We start from the raw sequence: 18582 nt of genomic DNA on the forward strand, positions 1-18582 counted from the left end.
TTGTCCGAGGAGACACGTGCTGACAAAGCGAGAGATTTTATTGGGAAAGGACTCCCGGGTGGAGAGCAGTAGGGTAAGGGAACCCAGGAGAATAGCTTTGCCACTTGCAGTCTCGGGTTTTATGATGATGGGATTAGTTTCCAGGTTGTCTTTAACCAATCATTCTGACTCAGGGTCCTTCCTGGTGGTGCACGCCTTGTTCAGCCTAGATGGATGCCAGAGAGAAGGATTCTGGGAGGTGGTCGGACATGCGTCTCCTTTTGATCTTTCCTGAACTCTCCAGTTCAGTTCAGTTCAGTTCAGTTGCTCAGTCGTGTCCAACTCTTCACAACCCCATGAATCACAGCCCACCAGGCCTCCCTGTCCATCACCAACTCCCAGAGTCTACTCAAACCCATGTTTATTGAGTTGGTGATGCCATTCAGCCATCTCATCCTCTGTCGTCCCCTTCTCCTCCTGCCCCCAATCCCTCCCAGCATCAGGGTCTTTTCCAATGAGTCAACTCTTTGCATGAGGTGGCCAAAGTATTGGAGTTTCAGCTTTAGCATCAGTCCTTCCAATGAACACCGAGGACTGATTTCATTTTGGATGGACTGGCTGGATCTCCTTGGAGTCCAAGGGACTCTCAAAAGTCTTCTCCAACACCACAGTTCAAAAGCATCAATTCTTCAGTGCTCAGCTTTCTTCATAGTCCAACTCTCACATCCATACATGACCACAGGAAAAACCATAGCCTTGACTAGACGGACCTTTGTTGGCAAAGTAATGTCTCTGCTTTTTAATATGCTATCTAGGTTGGTCATAACTTTCCTTCCAAGGAGTAAGCGTCTTTTAATTTCATGGCTGCAATCACCATCTGCAGTGATTTTGGAGCCCAAAAAAATAAAGTCTGACACTGTTTCCACTGTTCCCCCATCTATTTGCCATGAAGTGATGGGACCAGATGCCATGATCTTCGTTTTCTGAATGTTGAGCTTTAAGCCAACTTTTTCACTCTCTTCTTTCACTTTCATCAAAAGGCTTTTTAGTTCCTCTTCACTTTCTGCCATAAGGGTGGTGTCATCTGCATATCTGAGGTTATTGATATTTCTCCCAGCAATCTTGATTTCAGCTTGTGCTTCTTCCAGTCCAGCGTTTCTCATGATGTACTCTGCATATGAGTTAAATAAGCAGAGTGACAACTCTCCGATTGGTGGTGGCTTATTAGTTCCGTGTTCCTTACCAGGACCTCCTGTCATAAAACAACTCATGTAAATGGTTACTATGGTGCCTGGCGAGGGTGGGTGGTTTCAGTCAGTGTGTTTCCCCTAAGAGTTTCTGCCTCGGGGCCTTTGCACTTACCCTCTTTCTAGAATGCTCTTTCCCCAGATTTTCCTATAGGTGGCTCCTTCCCTCTATTCACTATTGTCCAAAAGTCTGCAGAGAGGTCTTCCCTGGCCAATGTTTAAAATAAACCGCACCCACTCCCATTATTCTCTAGTCTCTTACCCTGCTTCATTTTTATTCATCTTTGACATTATATTAGACACTTCTTTATTGTCTGTTCCCCTCATTAGAAGCCCACAAGTTCAAGGACTTTTGTCTGTTTTGTTCACTGGTATATCTACAGTGCCCAGAACTTCCCTGGAATTGCTCGATCAATATTTGTTGAGATAATCTGAGAAAACAAGGTCCCCTCCACAATCCCCTCCTCCCACCTCACAGAGGCCAAGTTTCCCCAGTAAGAATCCTCCATGTAGGCTGAGAGAGAGCTGGGAAGTAATGTCTGATATGAAGGGCTCTTTCCTTTGTCTTAAAAGGGAGCTGAGAATATCTGGGACAAATGAAAAGGCGGTGGCTTGGAAGTCTCAGCTGACAGAGCAGGTATCCTGCCTGGCCCAGGAGAACCGGTTGGACCCATTTTATCACCCCTGGGGAGGAGGGAGTGACAGCGGCAGTTGCAGATGCTCCCAATCCCCAGGGTTGCCAGCATGTGCCCTACGGGTTCTCAGGACCTGGAGGGGGTTGGTGTCACGGAGTTTAACAATTCTACATCAGGGTTGGGGGTGACTCCCTCGACTGGCCAAGGGTCGCTGGCGTATGGTTCGTCACAGAAGCTGAGGCAGGAGGTCAAGGCCCAACTTCACTGTGTTGAATCACAGAGAGTGAACTGAAGCCCGGAGAGGGGAAGGGTCTTCTTAGGCTCACTGAGTTCATATCCAGCTCTCCTGACCTGAAGGATCATAGTGACTCTGGCGAACCTGAGGTTCTTTGTTGGGAAAGAATTCAGAGACAAGCAGAGAAGTTAAGAAAGTAAATGAAAGTTTATTTAAGCAAAGATATATTCTCAGAGGCAGAGGGGGCAGACAGGTGAAGAACTGCTGCCCTAGGCCTCTTTGGCAATCTGGTTAGGAGGGGCCTACAAGTAAAGGGGTGGAATATTCACTGGGGAAGGAGGAGTTTGGGGGTCGGCTTCCCTGACTTTCATGGTTGGTGATGCCATCCAACCATCTCATACTCTGTGACCTCCTTCTCATCCTGCCTTCAATCTTTCCCAGCATTAGGGTCTTTTCTAATGAGTTGGCTGTTCACAGCAGGTGGCCAAAGTATTGGAGCTTCAGCTTCAGCACCAGTCCTTCCAATTCAGGACTGATTTCCTTTAGGATTGACTGGTTTGATCTCCTTGCAGTCCAAGGGACTCTCAAGAGTCTTCTTCAGCACCACAATTCAAAGGCATCAAGTCTTCGGTGCTCCATCTTCTTTATGGTCCAACTCTCACATCCATACATGACTACTGGGAAAAACATAACTTTGACCAGACGGATCTTTGTCAGCAAAGTGATGTCTCTGCTTTTTAATACACTGTCTAGGTTCGTCATAGCTTTTCTTCTAAGGAGCAATAATCTTTTAATTTCATGGCTGCAGTCACCATCTGCATATATGTCACCATACATGGTTACAAATTGTTTTTTTTTCTTGTGCTGAAGATATTTTCAAAAAGCAATCCCAGACCCCCTCCCCGCCAAAAAAAAAAAACCCTGACCTGAATCTGACTCCCTCACATTGTTATTCATGGGCACCTAGTCCCCATGAACCACCTGAAACCATGCTGGTGGCTCACTGTAGAGTCCGCTTGACTCCCACTCTGAATTGAGGAATGTACACTTGAACTTTAAAACAGATTCTCCTTGGGAAGGAGAGCCACAGGGCAAGCTGCTTGGCAGAGTGGCTGCCAGGGCGTTGTTCGGGGAGACGACCCTGGTCTCCCGAGAACTGCCACTGGTCATGGGACGTTTGGGAGCTTCAGGAGCACTGAGGGCCAGCACAGGTCTCCCTCGTGAACAGGCATCCAGAACATGGGACTAAAAGGTGGGCTCCCAGGCTGAACGCAGAGACCCTCAGGAAGACAGTGTCACCAGCACGAGGCATGGGAATGTGTGTCCCTCTGGTCTGTGAGATCCAGGGGGTTATGCAACAGACACACAATGTCACAGTAGGTCAGAGGTTCCAACAAAGGAGCCCAGAGAGGGGCATGGAAGGAAAATGGCTCTATCTCTGGTGGCCATCTTGAAAAGGCCAAGTGTAGGTTTTGAAGCAAAACCAAAGGTCTGTGTCCCCCATCAGAATGATGCCTACAAGGTACCAAATATATGGCAGGGTGTCTCTAACCACACGACCTTGGGTGATTTCTACTTTGGTGGTTCTCAGTTTTCTCAACTGTAACATGGAGATGGTATAATAATGCTTCTTTCATGGGGCTTTGGTGGATAGAGACGAGATTTTTGACTGCAAGATATTTTGTAAACAAATCAAAACTTTCTATGCTTCTATTGTTGTTTTTACTAGGGACATTTTTTAAACTTCAATGTAACATGTTTAGTTAAGTGTATAAAGTATGCAAAGGACACTGATCTTAAGTATAAAAATATATATTTGTATACACCCATGTGAACACCACTGAATCTGGATATAGAACCTGTCACCACACCCACCATGGTAATTTTGCCTGGTATATACTATCCCAGGAAGTAACTACTATTCTGACTTCTGTCACCATTGATTATGCATGCTTTGCCTGTTTTTCTACTTTGTGTAAATGGAATCACACAGGCTTGTGTGTCTAATTTCTTTCAGTTAGCATAATATATGCAAGCTATTCAAGTTATTGCAAGTCATGGTAGCCCATTCTTTTCACATAGTTTTTAATGAGCTAATACTGAGGTAGGAGGTAGATGGGCCCCTGGGCTGGACAGTTGGTGTTTGTTAAGCGGAGTTAAATTCAAAGTTTGTTCTCACCCAGACACACTCCAAGGACAAAGCTAGTGTCAGAAGCTGAGCTTTGCTAAAGTAGAGATAGAGTGCCCACTCCTGAGGTCAAAGAAGACTTCCCTATCTGCACGTGCGCAAGAAGGCTTTTTGGGGGTTGAAAAGGGAGGCAATCCCACCCATAATAAATGTGGGCATGTGCCCAAAGTGTTCTGAGGTAGGATACAGCTTAGAGAAAATTTGCATATGCATCTAGGGGAGGGTACGTCGACCAGTTAGGTGTGAAGAAAGAAACAAGATAATTGGCCAAATGTAGAGAAAGACCTTGAAGCACTGTCTTATATAAGTGACTTGAATATTTATTTATTTGGCTGTGCCGGGTCTTCACTGTGGCATGCCATGATCTTTAGTTACGGCATGCGTACTATTAGTTGTGGCAACATGGGATCTAGTTCCCTGATCAGGGATCCAACCTGTGCTCCCTGCATTGGGAGCACAGAATTTAGCCACTGGACCACTAGGGACCTTCCCTATGTGAGTGATTTAAATGACCTTTTTACTGCGCTCCCCGTTCCGGACACCTGTATGCTTCACTGGGTGTGTGTACCTGCCTAGCTTCTGACTTACCGTGCTCCTCCTCTTTGGAGAGGAGGCCCATATCCTTTCTCTCTGGGTACGTATTTCTGCCTTGCTTCTGTCTTAAATAAACTGTTTCTCTGGGCGCTCTCCTACATGTTATGCTATGTCTCTAATAATAAACTTTCCTATTTTCACAGTTTTTTGCCTCCTTGAAATATTCTTGCTTTCAAGCTTGGTAAAGAGTCAGGGCCCTTTGCTTCTGGCTTCTAGCCCCTGGGTTTTCATCCAGGTTACCCACCCAGTTCAATTTCTGGGCAGGGAACTAAGATCTCTCTTCAGGACTGCTCACTGCTCTCCCTCTGAGATCAATAACAGTCGGCCTCAGTTTGAAAAAGCTATGCATTTGCCCAAGAGACCAGAGACCAGAAAAAATGAAGACTAGGGAAGCCCAGTATTGCCCTGAGAATCTCTACCAAGGCAGCTGAATCCTCAGTCATGATGGCAGCTACCTTGCCCATATGTCACCACCTCCCATCTCACACACACTAGGCAGACATCATGAATTGATCTCAGCATATTTTTACAAAATGTCCTGATGCAGACTCAGACTTCTTCTCAACCCAATAATCTGAGTGACCCACACCAAATGATTGTGGTTGGTATTAAAGATTACGTGTTCTGCTATCATATCCCCAAGATGTTTTTCTGGGCTCCCAGAGTTATGACATGAGGGGCTCTGATAGCATCCATGGTTTTCCCCACAGCAATACGAGACTGGTGGTGGTGAGGTCTACAGAGTCTGGTCATTCAAATATTCTTTGGATCATGGCTCAAACCCAGCAAGTGTTTGTTACCTGTGTGTCTGGTTGCACCATGACTTAGCTAAGAGGGGAGAGGCTGATTGCTTAGATATGGAGGGGTTGTTCTACCCATTAGATGACTTGATGGAAACCTCCTTGTTTCTGTTTCTTATTTTGATAAAAATATTGTCATTGTTGTTTAGTCGCTCAATAGTGTCTGACTCTTTTGTGACCTGACGGACTGCAGCCCACTAGGCTCCTCTGTCCCTGGGGTTTCCCAGGCAAGAATACTCGAGTGCGTTGCCATTTCGTTCTGCAGGGGATCTTCCAGACCCACGGATCAAACCCAAGTCACCTGCATTGCTGGCAGATTCTTTACGACTGGCAAAGCTTGTTAAAATACTGCAATGTCTCAGTTACAAAACAAACTCAAGTCTGGCTTATGTTTCACAATTTATGTTGCTGAGAATTCTTGACAATTCTAGCATGTCTCTTACATTTGAAAAAGTGTTTCCAACCTAGAAAGCTGGGTGAGATGGACTCTTTCATCCTCTGGAAATAGTTACCTGTAGATGCAGGCTGGGGTTGTGGCAGATTACAGCAACAAAACATCAAGGATCACATTCAAAGCTTGTTTTTGTCTACATGCAGATAATAGTCTGGGGAGGAGACAAGATTCATATATGTGAAATAATAGAGGAGAAGTTCCATTAAGCTCTCATTTATCTGAAACTCTGTTCCTAGGCAACAGAGTCCAGGAAGTGATAAAAAAAAAGAAGAAGAAGTTAAGTTTTTCTTCATAGGTAAGCACTTCAGCTCCTCATTCAGAACAGGTTTACTCAGAACTGGTTTACTAATGAAAAAGACTGGAAGCAACAAATTAGATTGGTGGGCTTGAGGGAAATATTGGCTACTAGACTCACTGCTAATAGACAGAGAAGTGATTCTTGACAGCAAAAGACAAAGGAAAATAATGATATGTGAACCCATAGCCAGTTGGCCTTTGTAATGAACGGGCAAAAAAATAAAATAAAAACAACCCTCAATACTTCTGCTACTTTTTGAAAGTTTTGAGTCTTCTCCTGGTTTAATTGCTATTGTGCATAATAATGACCTAGAATAAAATACACATTTCTGAGCACCTACTGTGCTAGGCCTATAACTCCCTATCTTACACAAGCTCAGAGGTGGTCCTGTTATCTCCAGTTAACAGTTTCGGAAAGGGACACACACAGAGGAAGGGAGGTAACGTGTCCGAGTAAGTATTCAAGGAGGGTTCTGAACCTTTGCAGTCCAGCTTTGCTGTTAGCCTCTGCTAGGTTTCAAAGAATCAGTTAGGTGAATAAAGCATAGAAAGGCATTGCAGGTAGAGGAACAGCATATGTGAAGACATGGCTAGTAAGTTAAGCTAGTCAGTCACTCAATTTCTGAGTCTTGGTTGTTGCTGTTCAGTTGCTAAGTTGTACCCAAATTTTTGCGAACCCCTTGGACCGTAGCCCACCAGGATCCTCTGTCCATGGGATTCTCCAGGCAAGAATGCTGGAGTAGCCTGCCATTTCCTCCTCCAGGGGATCTTCTCTAACTAGTGATCAGCCTGTGTCTCTTGTTTAGCAGGTGGATTCTTGACTACTGAGCCACCAGGGAAACCTGAGTCTTGCTGCTGCTGCTGCTGCTGCTGCTGCTGCTGCTGCGTCGCTTCAGTTGTGTCCAACTCTGTGTGACCCCATAGACGGCAGCCCACCAGGTTCCACCGTCCCTGGGATTCTCCAGGCAAGAACACTGGAGTGGGTTGCCATTTCCTTTTCCAATGCATGAAAGTGAAAAGTGAAAGTGAAGTTGCTCAGTCGAGTCCGACTCTTCCCGACCCCATGGACCGCAGCCTACCAGGCTCCTCAGTCCCTGGGATTCTCCAGGCAAGAGTACTGGAGTGGGGTGCCATCGCTGTTACCTGCAAAATAGTAAGTCCTAAAGGAGATCACTCCTAGGTGTTCATTGGAGGGACTGATGTTGAAGCTGAAACCCCAATACTTTGTCCACCTGATGCGGAGAGCTGACTCATTTGAAAAGACCCTGATGCTGGGAAAGATTGAGGGCAGGAGAAGGGGACGACAGAGGATGAGATGGTTGGATGGCATGACCGACACAACGGACATGGGTTTGGGTGGCCTCCGGGAGTTGGTGATGGACAGGGAGGCCTGGCGTGCTGCGGTTCATGGTGTCACAAAGAGTCGGACACGACTAAGCTACTGAACTGAACTGAACTGAACTGAACTGAACTGAAAATAGTAAGAGTATTATTTCACAAAAGCTTATGACAAGTAAATGTGATAATGCAAGTAAAGCACTTCACAATGTTTGGATCACAGAAACTGCATAACGTTAATTACTGTTTTATAAAATATTCTTACTTCTCTTCCTGTTTTTCCACCCCCGCCCCGACAAAACTAGTTCCAAGGAGACTACATTTCCCAGCATGCCACCCCGCCCTTTGATCCTAGCTAGACCAAAAAGACGCGCCGCCGAGTGTCTTCAGCCGGAAGACTATAGCCTCCCGGCATCCAGCGCGCCTCCTTCCATTAGCTTTGAAGCACGGCCGGCGCGTTGCCTACCGGGAGTTGTAGTCAGCGTCGTGTTGCCCTGACGCCTGCCGGGCCGGGCGTGGGGGCCTGTGGGAGGTGGCGCGGCCGGGCCCAGCTGCGGGGCGGAGGTGAGGAGAGGCCTGCGACGGCAGGGAGCGGCGGGGAGAGGAGCGGGCGCGCGAGCCGAGCCGAGCCGGAGCGGACGGCGTAGGCCGGCGCGGCTAGGAGCAACCATGTCGGTGTTCGGGAAGCTGTTCGGCGCTGGAGGGGGTAAGGCCGGCAAGGGCGGCCCGACCCCCCAGGAGGCCATCCAGAGGCTTCGGGACACGGAGGAGATGCTAAGTAAGAAGCAGGAATTCCTGGAGAAGAAGATCGAGCAGGAGTTGACGGCTGCCAAGAAGCACGGCACTAAAAACAAGCGCGGTGAGTCGGCCGGGCCCCCTCAGACTCCCTTGGCCGGACTCCACCTTCGTCAGACTTGCTCCAGTGTTTGCTCGGGACCTGAAACTCTTTCTTACCTTGTTAGACTCCCTTCCTTGCCTTTCTGGGTCCGGGACCCCTCCCCATCCGACTGCCTTCAGTGTCTCCCGGAGCCTTGGACCCCTGCATCGTCACACTGTCATCCCAGCCCTCTCGTCTCAGGCTCTCCGCTCTCTGCCAGGCCCCTTCAGACCCTAATGTCACAGCACTTCTCCCTCTTCTTCCGCCTTCACTCTGTTCTTTCTCTTCCGCCTTTTCCTCCTCCCTCTTGCCTGCCCTCACAGCCCCCCCCCCGCCCCCCCCGATACTGCCGTCGCCTCCTTGGCTCATTTCAGCCCTCCATCCCAACACTTGTGTCCTTCCTGGTCCCACCCCTGCCCTCTCCCGATTCCTCTGTGAAGTCCATGAGCTGTCCCTGGCCTCTCCCCATCTCCTGTTTCAGAATTCTCCTTGAGAAGCCTCGATGGAGAGGAAAGGGAACTAGGGGAGAGGAAACTCCCTGGTTCCAGCTCTGTTCACTTGCTGAGTGATCTTGAGCAAGTTACTATTCTTCTTGAGCCTCATTTCCCCCATCCATCAGCCAGGGTTTGTCCTCTGTAGGCCTGAAGTGCCTTCCAGCTCTTGTGATTCACTTCTTGTTGCTTTATCAGAGTTTCACGTAGCGCAAGCCTTCACCCGGTGACTCACCGCTTCGCGATCCCTGTGTACCAGAAATAAGGATTCCTTGCCTCCATTGGCTCTGACTCCTCCCCCAGTCCCCACTACTGTGGTTCTGGGCGGGGCTGTTGAACTCTGAGGCACTTTACTTACTGTTGTGTGGCTTTCTGGGCAAGTGGTTTGTATTCCTCTTAAGTCAGGTGAATGTAAAAATGCTTTAATAACTATAAAGCAATTTAGAAATATTTGATTTTTCTCGTTGTTATGGCAATAGGAGGGTGAACCGTAGCATGACAACCCTTCCCCTGAGAAGCGGGAAAGGTGAGAGGGGTTTAGGAGCTTGACAAACAAGTATTTAACTGAGAAATCTGCAAGTCACTAGCTGTGTGACCTTGAGCTAGTGAATTTACCTCTGAAAGGAAGATCGTGGATTTACAGTGCCCAGAATATAGTAGGGGTTAATTCGATGTTTTCATCATTCTAACAGAGGAGCAGAATAACCCACCCTGAGGATGCTCCTTTGCTGATGATAGTCAACAGATACTCTGGAAATTCTTTTGGGGGGCTTACTACATTCATGGTATTCAGAGGGTGAACAAAACACAGCTTCCACCCTCATGAGGGAGAAGACAGAAATATAGATGAAGAAAATATTGTCTAGTGGTGGAAAGTGCTAAAAAAAAACAAACCAAAACGGGTTGGGAGTGATGGGGTAGGAAGGGGTGCCACTTTAGATAAGGTGGTCAGGGAAGTCCTCTTGAAAAAGGTCAAGTTTGAACTGAACCTTGAGAAGTTATTAGTTCTGTAGAAATCTAGGGGAGAATCCTTCCAGGCAAGCAGACAGCAGTGGAAAAGGCCCAGAGATTGGCCTCTTTTAAGAAACAGAAGACCTCTGTTTGTGGAATACAGTGACTGAAGAGGAGAGTGGTGTAATGCAAGTGGGTGTGGAGTGGACTTTGAACTTCCTGGTGAAGAGTTTAGATTTTATTCCAAGTGGATGGAAAACTGTTGGAGGATAATTATGGCTGTCCTGATCATTCACATTGTTTTAAAAACACATTGGGCCTCTCTTTGGAAAACAGACCTGTGGGGGTGAGAATGGGAATGGGGGGTGCAAATGGGAGAGGGAAGACGGGTGAGGACCGAGGCAGCTGGGCATTTGCAGCTTGGACTCCAGTTGTAGTTCCGGAGCTGGAAAGCAGGGTTAGATTTTGCTGTCTTTAGCATTTTTCTTTCATGACTCTCCCTCAATCAGGATCCTCTGTTGTTCACAGAGGTAGTGAGCGTTGGTGTTTTGACCAGTCTGCATTTGGGGAGGGCTTTGCCCGTTGCTGGGCGGAGGAGGGCATCAGTTTACATCATCTCCCATCTGAGAGGGCAGGTCTCCTGTGGTCTTTTGGTCTGGAGCTAGTTTTGTTTCTGCAGTTCTAGAGGTGATTGAATTGTCAGAGAGATTGCCAGCCAACTATGAGACTACCAGGCTCAGCTAGCTGTGAGAACATTTTGGAAAGCAGTCTGTTTTCTTGAGTTTACCTAAGAGGACAGGAGCTACCTCCTCTTCTTTTTAGTGTCCTCCAGGGGAAAAGTTGTATTTACTTATAGGGACAGTGCTATGAGGTGTTAACACCACAACCTATCATTTAGTCACTGATTGACTCGAACTCTGCTGGGACTTGAAAGAGATGAAAATACACTGTGCCTGCCCTCCTTTTGGAAGTGTGTGTGTGTGTGTGTGTGTGTATGTGTGTGTGTTTAGTTTGTGTGTAAGAGGATGAGGAGGAGAGAGGAGGAAGAGTGGGAAGGGAAGGAGGAAAGAACACCAGTCAGTGCTGAGATATGAGTGTGTGTGTTTACATGGGGCTTAGGCTGCCGAGAAGAAGACTCTTGTCTGGAGGGCAAAGGGCAAAAGCAGCTTGGCTGAGGAGGGAGATGTGAAGTGGTCAGCAAGGGTATTGGGGAGCCCCAAGTGACAGCATCCCCTGGTGGGAGTCTCTTGGGCAGGAGAGCAGGTGGGTAACCCTGGGGAGTGACCTGTAGCCTTGAGACTTTGACCTGGAGATGGTGAGGAGCACTGGCTATCTTAAAGCAGAAGAGATCAGTCAGCTTGGATTTCTGAAAGCACTGCAGCAGTTTCAATGAAGGAGTGTCAGCTGACCAGGAAGGGACTGGGGGCAGGAGTCCAGTAAAGGGTCAGGGTGGAATCTCATGGCCAGTGCGTTTGAGCTGGCTTCGTCATGAACCGTGTCTTGGGCAGGTCACTCTGTACCTCAGATTCCTCTTATCAGTAGGGATACTAGTATCTACCTTATCAGATTAACTTATGATATGCATGTAAAGCTCTTAGTAGAATGCCTGGCATACAGTGACCAATCAATGGTGGCCATTATCATTATTACAAGGAGACTCCAGGTGGGAACAAAGGGCCTAGAGAAGCATGGAAGACTTGACAGGAAGTAATAGACATCGGAGGCTTTTCTGAAGGAGAATCAAAAGGCTGGTGGTTGATCACAACTGTGGGCACGATGAGGGAGCGGGAGGAGTTGAAGGTGATTCTTAAGTTGACAGCTCAGACAGTGGGTGGATAGCGAAGCCACTAATCAAGTTTGGAAACACAGAGGCGGGGCAGGACTTCATAACTGTGAGTCTTTTGACGTTTGTGAAACTCCTTTTTTCTCATGATATTTCCTTGAGACTGAGCCCCATGAGACAGGATATGTTAGTCATGTTCATTACTGTGTCCACTGGACTTTGCACGGTGCTTACATGTAGTATTTATGCTCAGTAAGTATCTGTTAAACGCATGCAAACAGTCTTGAGGGTATGTTCTGTCATTCCTGTTGTCTGGAGAGGAAATCGAGGCTGGAGAGAGGAGGTAACTCGACTCAGAGACCAGGTTTTCCGGTGGCCATGGGCATCTTGTGTTCTGTTTACTCCCGTGCTGGCTGCAGGCCTCATCATGACCTTTGTCATCGCTTAGCTCATTAAACACCCACCTGTGCAAGGTGTGGTGCTGAATCGGGGAAAAGAAGTGAGACAGGGCTAGGCCCTGCCCTGTGAAGTGTGTAACCAAACATGGATGTTATTTTTGTGATATACATATTAGAAAGATGACAACTGGTTCTTTGAAACAAACCTCTGCAGTTCAAGTCAATTATTTGCATCAGGCAAGTATGTTCCAATAAGTGGTTTTAGTTAGGGGCCTAGAACAAAGTTTGGATTACATATTTTTTTCCCCAAATTTCTTTTCACTTTCTTTAGTTATATATTCATTCTTAGGCATGTGGCAGGTTCTTAAACTGTGTCTTAGGTCCCATGCTTAACACGAGGAGCTTAGTACTGGGAATATAGAGAAAACAGATACATCCAAGGCACTTAAATATTGTCATTTTTCCTTTTCTATCAAGTGGAAATAGTATTCATCTTACATGACTATGGTGTGGATTAGCTAAGATAATATAAGAAAGAGTGTGGCACACTGTAAATATTGAATAAGTAAACTATCCTTTACTGATAAAGTTATTGATCAAAACTTTTTAAAATTTTTATTTTTAATTGGAGGATAATTGCTTTACAATGTTGTGTTGGTTTCTGCCATACATCAATCTGAATCAGCCATAGGTACACAAATGTCCTCTCCTTCTTGAACCTCCCTCCCATCTCCCACCCCATCCAACCCCTTGAGCAATCTTCTTGGGTTCAGTTGTCAAGTGGAAAAGTTCTTTCTCTGAGAACTGGATGGGAACCAGAGTTGCGGTGTAGGTGAACTGACAAAAATCTCCCCAGCTTAGGTCTTTTTTGGGATCTTTCTAAACAGTGCCTGGTTGGTTTTCTCCTTAAGAAAGATGATCATATAGCAAACATTGTTTTCTTCTTAAGGCATTGTAACTAGTTATGAAATGAGCTACCCTATGTGGCTCAGATTTCTCTGTTTTCCCATTTTAATAAAAATGAAAGCTGACTGTTGAAATATTTTTAGTTTAACAAGAGACTTACATGAGATTGAGAAATACAGGTTGGATACCTCCCCCTACACTGGTACATTTCTCTTGGATTTATGGATGCAAATCAGTTCATTTTTAGGTTCATTTGGGTTCAGTTGAAAATGTCTCATGGAGGCAGATAGGCCAGACGCTCATGGGAAATAAATCTTCATTAAGTCCTGTTCATTGCTGGAGCCAAGGTGGCTTTCTCATGTTTAATAAAGTTGCTCTAAAATGTTAGCATGTGGGAAGACATCTTCATAAGTTAAATTTATAGTGATCGTGGCTTTTTGGTCCTCTGTAATCAAGATGTCAGGTTGAAAAGGACAGCGTCTTAATGGTACATGTACCAGCAGGAGCGCCTGTCCCAGAGGCCCAGGGACGGAAAACCTGAAACCCACCCAGGGAACTGAGCAATGGCGATTGCCCCTGGTGCTGCTTAAGTTTCTTGTTTAAAGAGATGGTTGGCCAGATTGGCTTTGGTTTATTTCTTAAGACAGATGGAGTGTCAGAGAGGCCTTATGTGTTGGCTCTCCAAACATGCTAGCGCCTTTGATTCAAGTTACAAAAAAAAAGATTTTTTTTTCCCTATTGGGTGGGAAGATTAAACATTTTTAAAGTGCCTGCCAGTGGGTTTCTAGTGTGATTTGAAATTCAAGATAGATTTTGTTTGGAAGTTTAGCTAAACGTGAGGACCTTTTGAGCTGGAGTATTTTGCTCAAGGAAGTTCTGAGTTGTTCTGAGTTGGGTTTGAGTGTAGAGAGCTAGGTTCTGGAGAAGAGCTTGTGAAGATGTGTTTGAACCATATACTTCTGGGGCAGAAAGCCAGGGCCTGATGTTTACAGTGGTCCAGAGTCCTGAGATGGAGTTCTGGCCTGCTGGGAGGAGACTGGGGTTCTTGGGGCCTTGAGAGATTCCTTTGCATAGGAAAAGTTTGTGAAAACTTGATCCTCTTACCCAGAGTTGTTTTGTACTCTGCCACTGTCTTTAAAAAAAGTGAGAAAGAGGAAATCCAAAAATTGACAACCGTATATTGGTCACTTTGAGGATTTGTTGCTTAGTCTCCCAAGTCGTGTCCGACTCTTCTGTAACCCCGTGGATTTTCCAGGCAAGGATACTGGAGTGGGTTGCCATTTCCTTTCCTCCTTTGAGGATGGATGGTTATAATTAGAAGGAAAATTTGAGCATAGCAACAGGAAACAAGAGGCCTAGCTGCATATAGTACTGGGCTGTTTTTAAGGTGTCTGGCTCAAGTCAGCAGACGTTTGTTGAGTTCCTTTTAGGAGGAAAGTAGCACAAAGGTGTAGGTAGAAGATTTCCAAACGGAGTGCCAGTTCACCACTCACCAGCAATACCTTGGCATCCTCTCTGAGTCTTGTTTCCCCATCTATAAACACAGAGAAAGAACAATACTTCTTAGGGTTCTTGTGAGGCTGTAGAATAAAGTGACACGTGTAAAGTGCCTAGCAGAGTGCCCAGCACAGAGGAGGCGCGTACGTTTCCTTGGGTTCCCAGTGCAGTCTCAGGCACACTAAGAGGTGGAAAGATGGATGAGACGCTACAAGGGCACACAGTTAGTGAAGATGACACGCACACGTACGAGTAACTGATAAAAGGCAAACCATGTACAAATGAAGTGTTAGAGAAAAATCCAGCAGGAAGAGATGAATTCATTTCTGAGGGTTGGCAGGTTCATCTCACACAGCCGCGCATCCAGTACCCAGATTCCCTTCGCAGTGTTCCTGCTGAGCGATTAGCCTCTGATTGAACCTCTCTGCCGACAGGATTTGTATTAGGTGCCTTGTCCTCTCACGCTACTGCGTAGTCTGCCTTTGGACGGCTCTGACTATAAATCCACCTTTCTTACTTGAAACTGAGATCCGTCTTCCTGTAGTGCCGACTTCTGGTACAGGCTGGGGTGGTGGCTCCGCAGGGAAGCAGCTTGGGCTGGTGGAAAGAACGTGGGATCTGGAGTTAGAAGGTTTAGGGGCGAATGCCACCCCTGACACTAGACAATGGTGAACTGTTTGCTTCAGCTGGAAAAACAGGTGGTGAATTCTGCCTCGGAAAACAGGTCTAATCCCCCTTTGGGAAGATAGATCAAGGCAGATGGGGCTTAAGTCTCAACTTGCACCTCTCTTGGACAGATCTTCTGTGTTCCTTTGACTGTTCCTGGCCTGGTGTTTTTCTTCTTTCCTTGTTACCCTCCTGTAGGTGGGCTCCTGTTCATCAGTGTCGCTCTTAAGGTGTGAAGTGGGCAGAGCTGACCACTCTATAAATGTGCCAGCTGAGGTCTGAGCACTGCAGCCCAGAACACGCAGGACTGGCTGTTTGTTAGGAATTAGTTTAGTTCTGTGTGCTGTATGGCCCTGATAATTTCCATATCACTGAGAATTTTTCTTGTTGTTGTTTTTTTTTCGCACTTGATTGATTACACTTTCCCGTGGCCTTTCATTAGTGAAGGAGCAAGCATCTAGGAGCCCCTAAAATTTGTTCCAGGTGGCACAGTGGTAAAGAATCCCAAGAAACACTGGTTTGATCTCTGGGTCAGAAAGATCTGCTGGAGGAGGAGATGGAACCCACGCCAGTATTCTTTTTTTTTTTTTTTTAATATTTATTGTTTTTGTTTATTTGGCTGCACTGGGTCTTAGTTGCAGCGTCGGAATCTTCCATGTTCATTGCAGCATGCAGGATCTTTAGTTGTGGCGTGTGAACTCTTAGTTGCAGCATATGGGATCTAGATTCCCCACCAGGGATCGAACCAGGGCCACCTGCGTTAGGAGTACAGAGTCTTAGCCCCTGAACTGCCAGGGAAGTCCCCTCCAGTATTCTTGCCTGGGAAACTCCATGGAGAGAGGAGCTTGGTGGGCTATGGTCCATGGGTTCGCAAAGAGTAGGACACAACTGAACATGTGAGACACACACACAGAGTTTGTTTGATCCTTCTTAAGGAGCCTTAGCTGAAGGATTGAATGATTTAAGTTCTTAACACGAGCATCTGGCTGGCTTGATTCTCCCATAGCTTCTATTTCTAGCTTTCCCTCCTCCCTCTACGTTACATGGCAGAGCTGGTGGGAGGGCTAACTTGAGGGATGCAGGAAAGCTATATGTCTTCATGGTCCTGGATGTTTAGCTCAGGAGGATATGGTCTAGTAAAAAAAGCTCTAAGTTTGGGATCGGGCGACCTGAATTCACATTCCACCTCTGCTTGCTGGTAAAAGTCTCCTCCTGTCTCTGACCATCAGCTTCTTCAGCTGCAAACACAGGATACAATATTTACTATACAACTTTGCTTCTCATGCAGAGAATAAACAGGTGGTTGCTGGAGGAGGACAGGAGTGTGTGGATGTGAATGACATAGGTGAGCGAGATGAAGAGGTACAGACTTTCAGTTATAAAAATAAATGAGTTAGACTTCCCCGGTGGTCCAGAGTTAGGAACCCCCCTGCCAATGCAGGGGACATGGGTTTGATCCCTGGCCTGGGAAGGTTCCACGTGCCACAGGACAGCCAGGCCTGTGCCACCACTACTGAGCCCACACGCGGCAATGACTGAAGCCTGCGCTCCTAGAGCCCGTGCTCCACAACAAGAGAAGCCACCGCCATGGGAAGCCTGCCCAGCACGGCTAGAGAAAGCCCGAGCACAGCGTCAAAGGCCCAGTGCAGCCCCAAATAAAACAATGTTAAAAAAAAAGTCAGAGGACATGTGCACAGCATGGGGAATTTAGTCAGTAATATTGTAATAACTTTGTATAGTGACAGATGATAGCTCGGCTTATCAGGGTGCTTGTTTTGTATAGAAATGTTGAGTCACTGTGTGGGCACCTGAAACTAACAGAATGCTGTAGGTCAATTATACTTCAGTTAAAACAAAAGACACCAGTGTTGTAAATTGACTTCAGTTTTTAAAAAATTGAAAACAACAGCAATAACAGCAGAACTTTGCTGCTGGAAGTGTGGTCTGTGGGAACACTGTGAAATTGTTAGACATGCGGACCCCCAGTGAAGCTGAACCTGCATTTTTGTGAGATCTTCAGGTGGTTTGTATGCACGTAAAAGAGACGCCTCTCTATAGTTACATAGCTTTCCCTCTTCCTTCTTGCTTACGTTGTAGGGATTATGTGAGGATGCTGGGCGTTTTTCACATGTCCATGCCAGTATTCTTTCTTTTCCTAGACACTCAGGAATTCTGTGTACCTGGCTAATTTGCTCACTCGTTTTGCGGCTTAATGATTGAACTCTTATCCAGCTTAGCCTATCCCAGCTACCTTCAGAGTTCTGATGAGGCCACAGAATAGTTGGAGATTTCAGTGAAAGGCTGCCTTCCTTCCCTTGAAAAAGAACTGGAACACGTGTCCTGCTGATGGGGTAGCAGCCTTCTTCATGAAAGAAGCCTGCCATCTAGATAACTGACATGCATTCAGTAAAGCGGTCGGTCATGAAGGCCCACTGACTGGCAGGCGCCAGCAACCCCGGCTGGTGTTGCTCATAAGTTAGAGGTAGTTGCTAATACGTTAACGGTAGTTCCCTTCCTCAGTGAGCATCACTGCCTGGTGGGAGGACCAGGGGGTAAAGAAAGAACTTTCTTTTGCCCAGTGAGCTTGTGTAGAGCACCAGAAGGACCCCAGGTGCAGAGATAACTCCACCTGGAGTGGGCTAGGAAGTGAGTTTTTTAAAGTCATATTTTTTTTCCACCAGAAATCTTTTTTCAGTGAGTTCTGATTTCTTGGTTCAGTGGCTTTATGACTGTTTCCTGTTCTGTTCATCTGGCACTGATACTGTTCTGGTCCACCAGTTTTCTGCATCAGGAGGAACAGATGTTCTCCGAGTGCCTGTTCTGTGTTGGGAGCCGTCTGAGATGCTGTGTGGATTTCCAGGCAGTGAAAAAGACACAGCTTGGACCAGTGGATCCTACCATTGGACAGATCTGTGGCTTTCTCAGAGAAAGAAGTTATCACAACTAAATAGCGCATACGTTTTCTGACTGGAGTCTTAGAACCATCCTAGGTAAAGTATCTCTTTCAGGAGTTTCTGGATAAAGTAAAGCTAGAAAAATCCAAGGAGTTTCTCAGCTAGGCAAGAGGGAGTGAGGTGGGATGATAAAACAGGGAATTCCACCATTAAACTTGCCCTATTTGATTCTGTAAAATGACATCTTTTGTGGATTTTAAGGTGTTAGTGAGTTTTTGAGCAGGGATTCCTGATTGGGTTTAAAATCCAGCAAAAAGCTTTGTCATCTCTTTTTCACCCTCAAAATAAAACA

At 46.4% G+C, this 18582-nt stretch overlaps 1 protein-coding gene across 1 annotated transcript in view; it reads left to right on the forward strand.

Moving 5' to 3' along the window:
• Window positions 1-8321: 8321 nt before the first annotated feature.
• Window positions 8322-18582, forward strand: part of CHMP4B (charged multivesicular body protein 4B) — a 48372-nt gene continuing 38111 nt past the window's right edge. The window contains exon 1 of the mRNA XM_068987229.1: window positions 8322-8626. Within this exon, the coding sequence (XP_068843330.1) occupies window positions 8437-8626 (190 nt within the window). The 5' untranslated portion in view covers window positions 8322-8436. The remainder of the gene's footprint in view (window positions 8627-18582) is intronic.

The sequence above is a fragment of the Capricornis sumatraensis genome, chromosome 15, assembly GCF_032405125.1.
Source record: "Capricornis sumatraensis isolate serow.1 chromosome 15, serow.2, whole genome shotgun sequence".
Classification (NCBI taxonomy): Eukaryota; Metazoa; Chordata; class Mammalia; order Artiodactyla; family Bovidae; genus Capricornis; species Capricornis sumatraensis.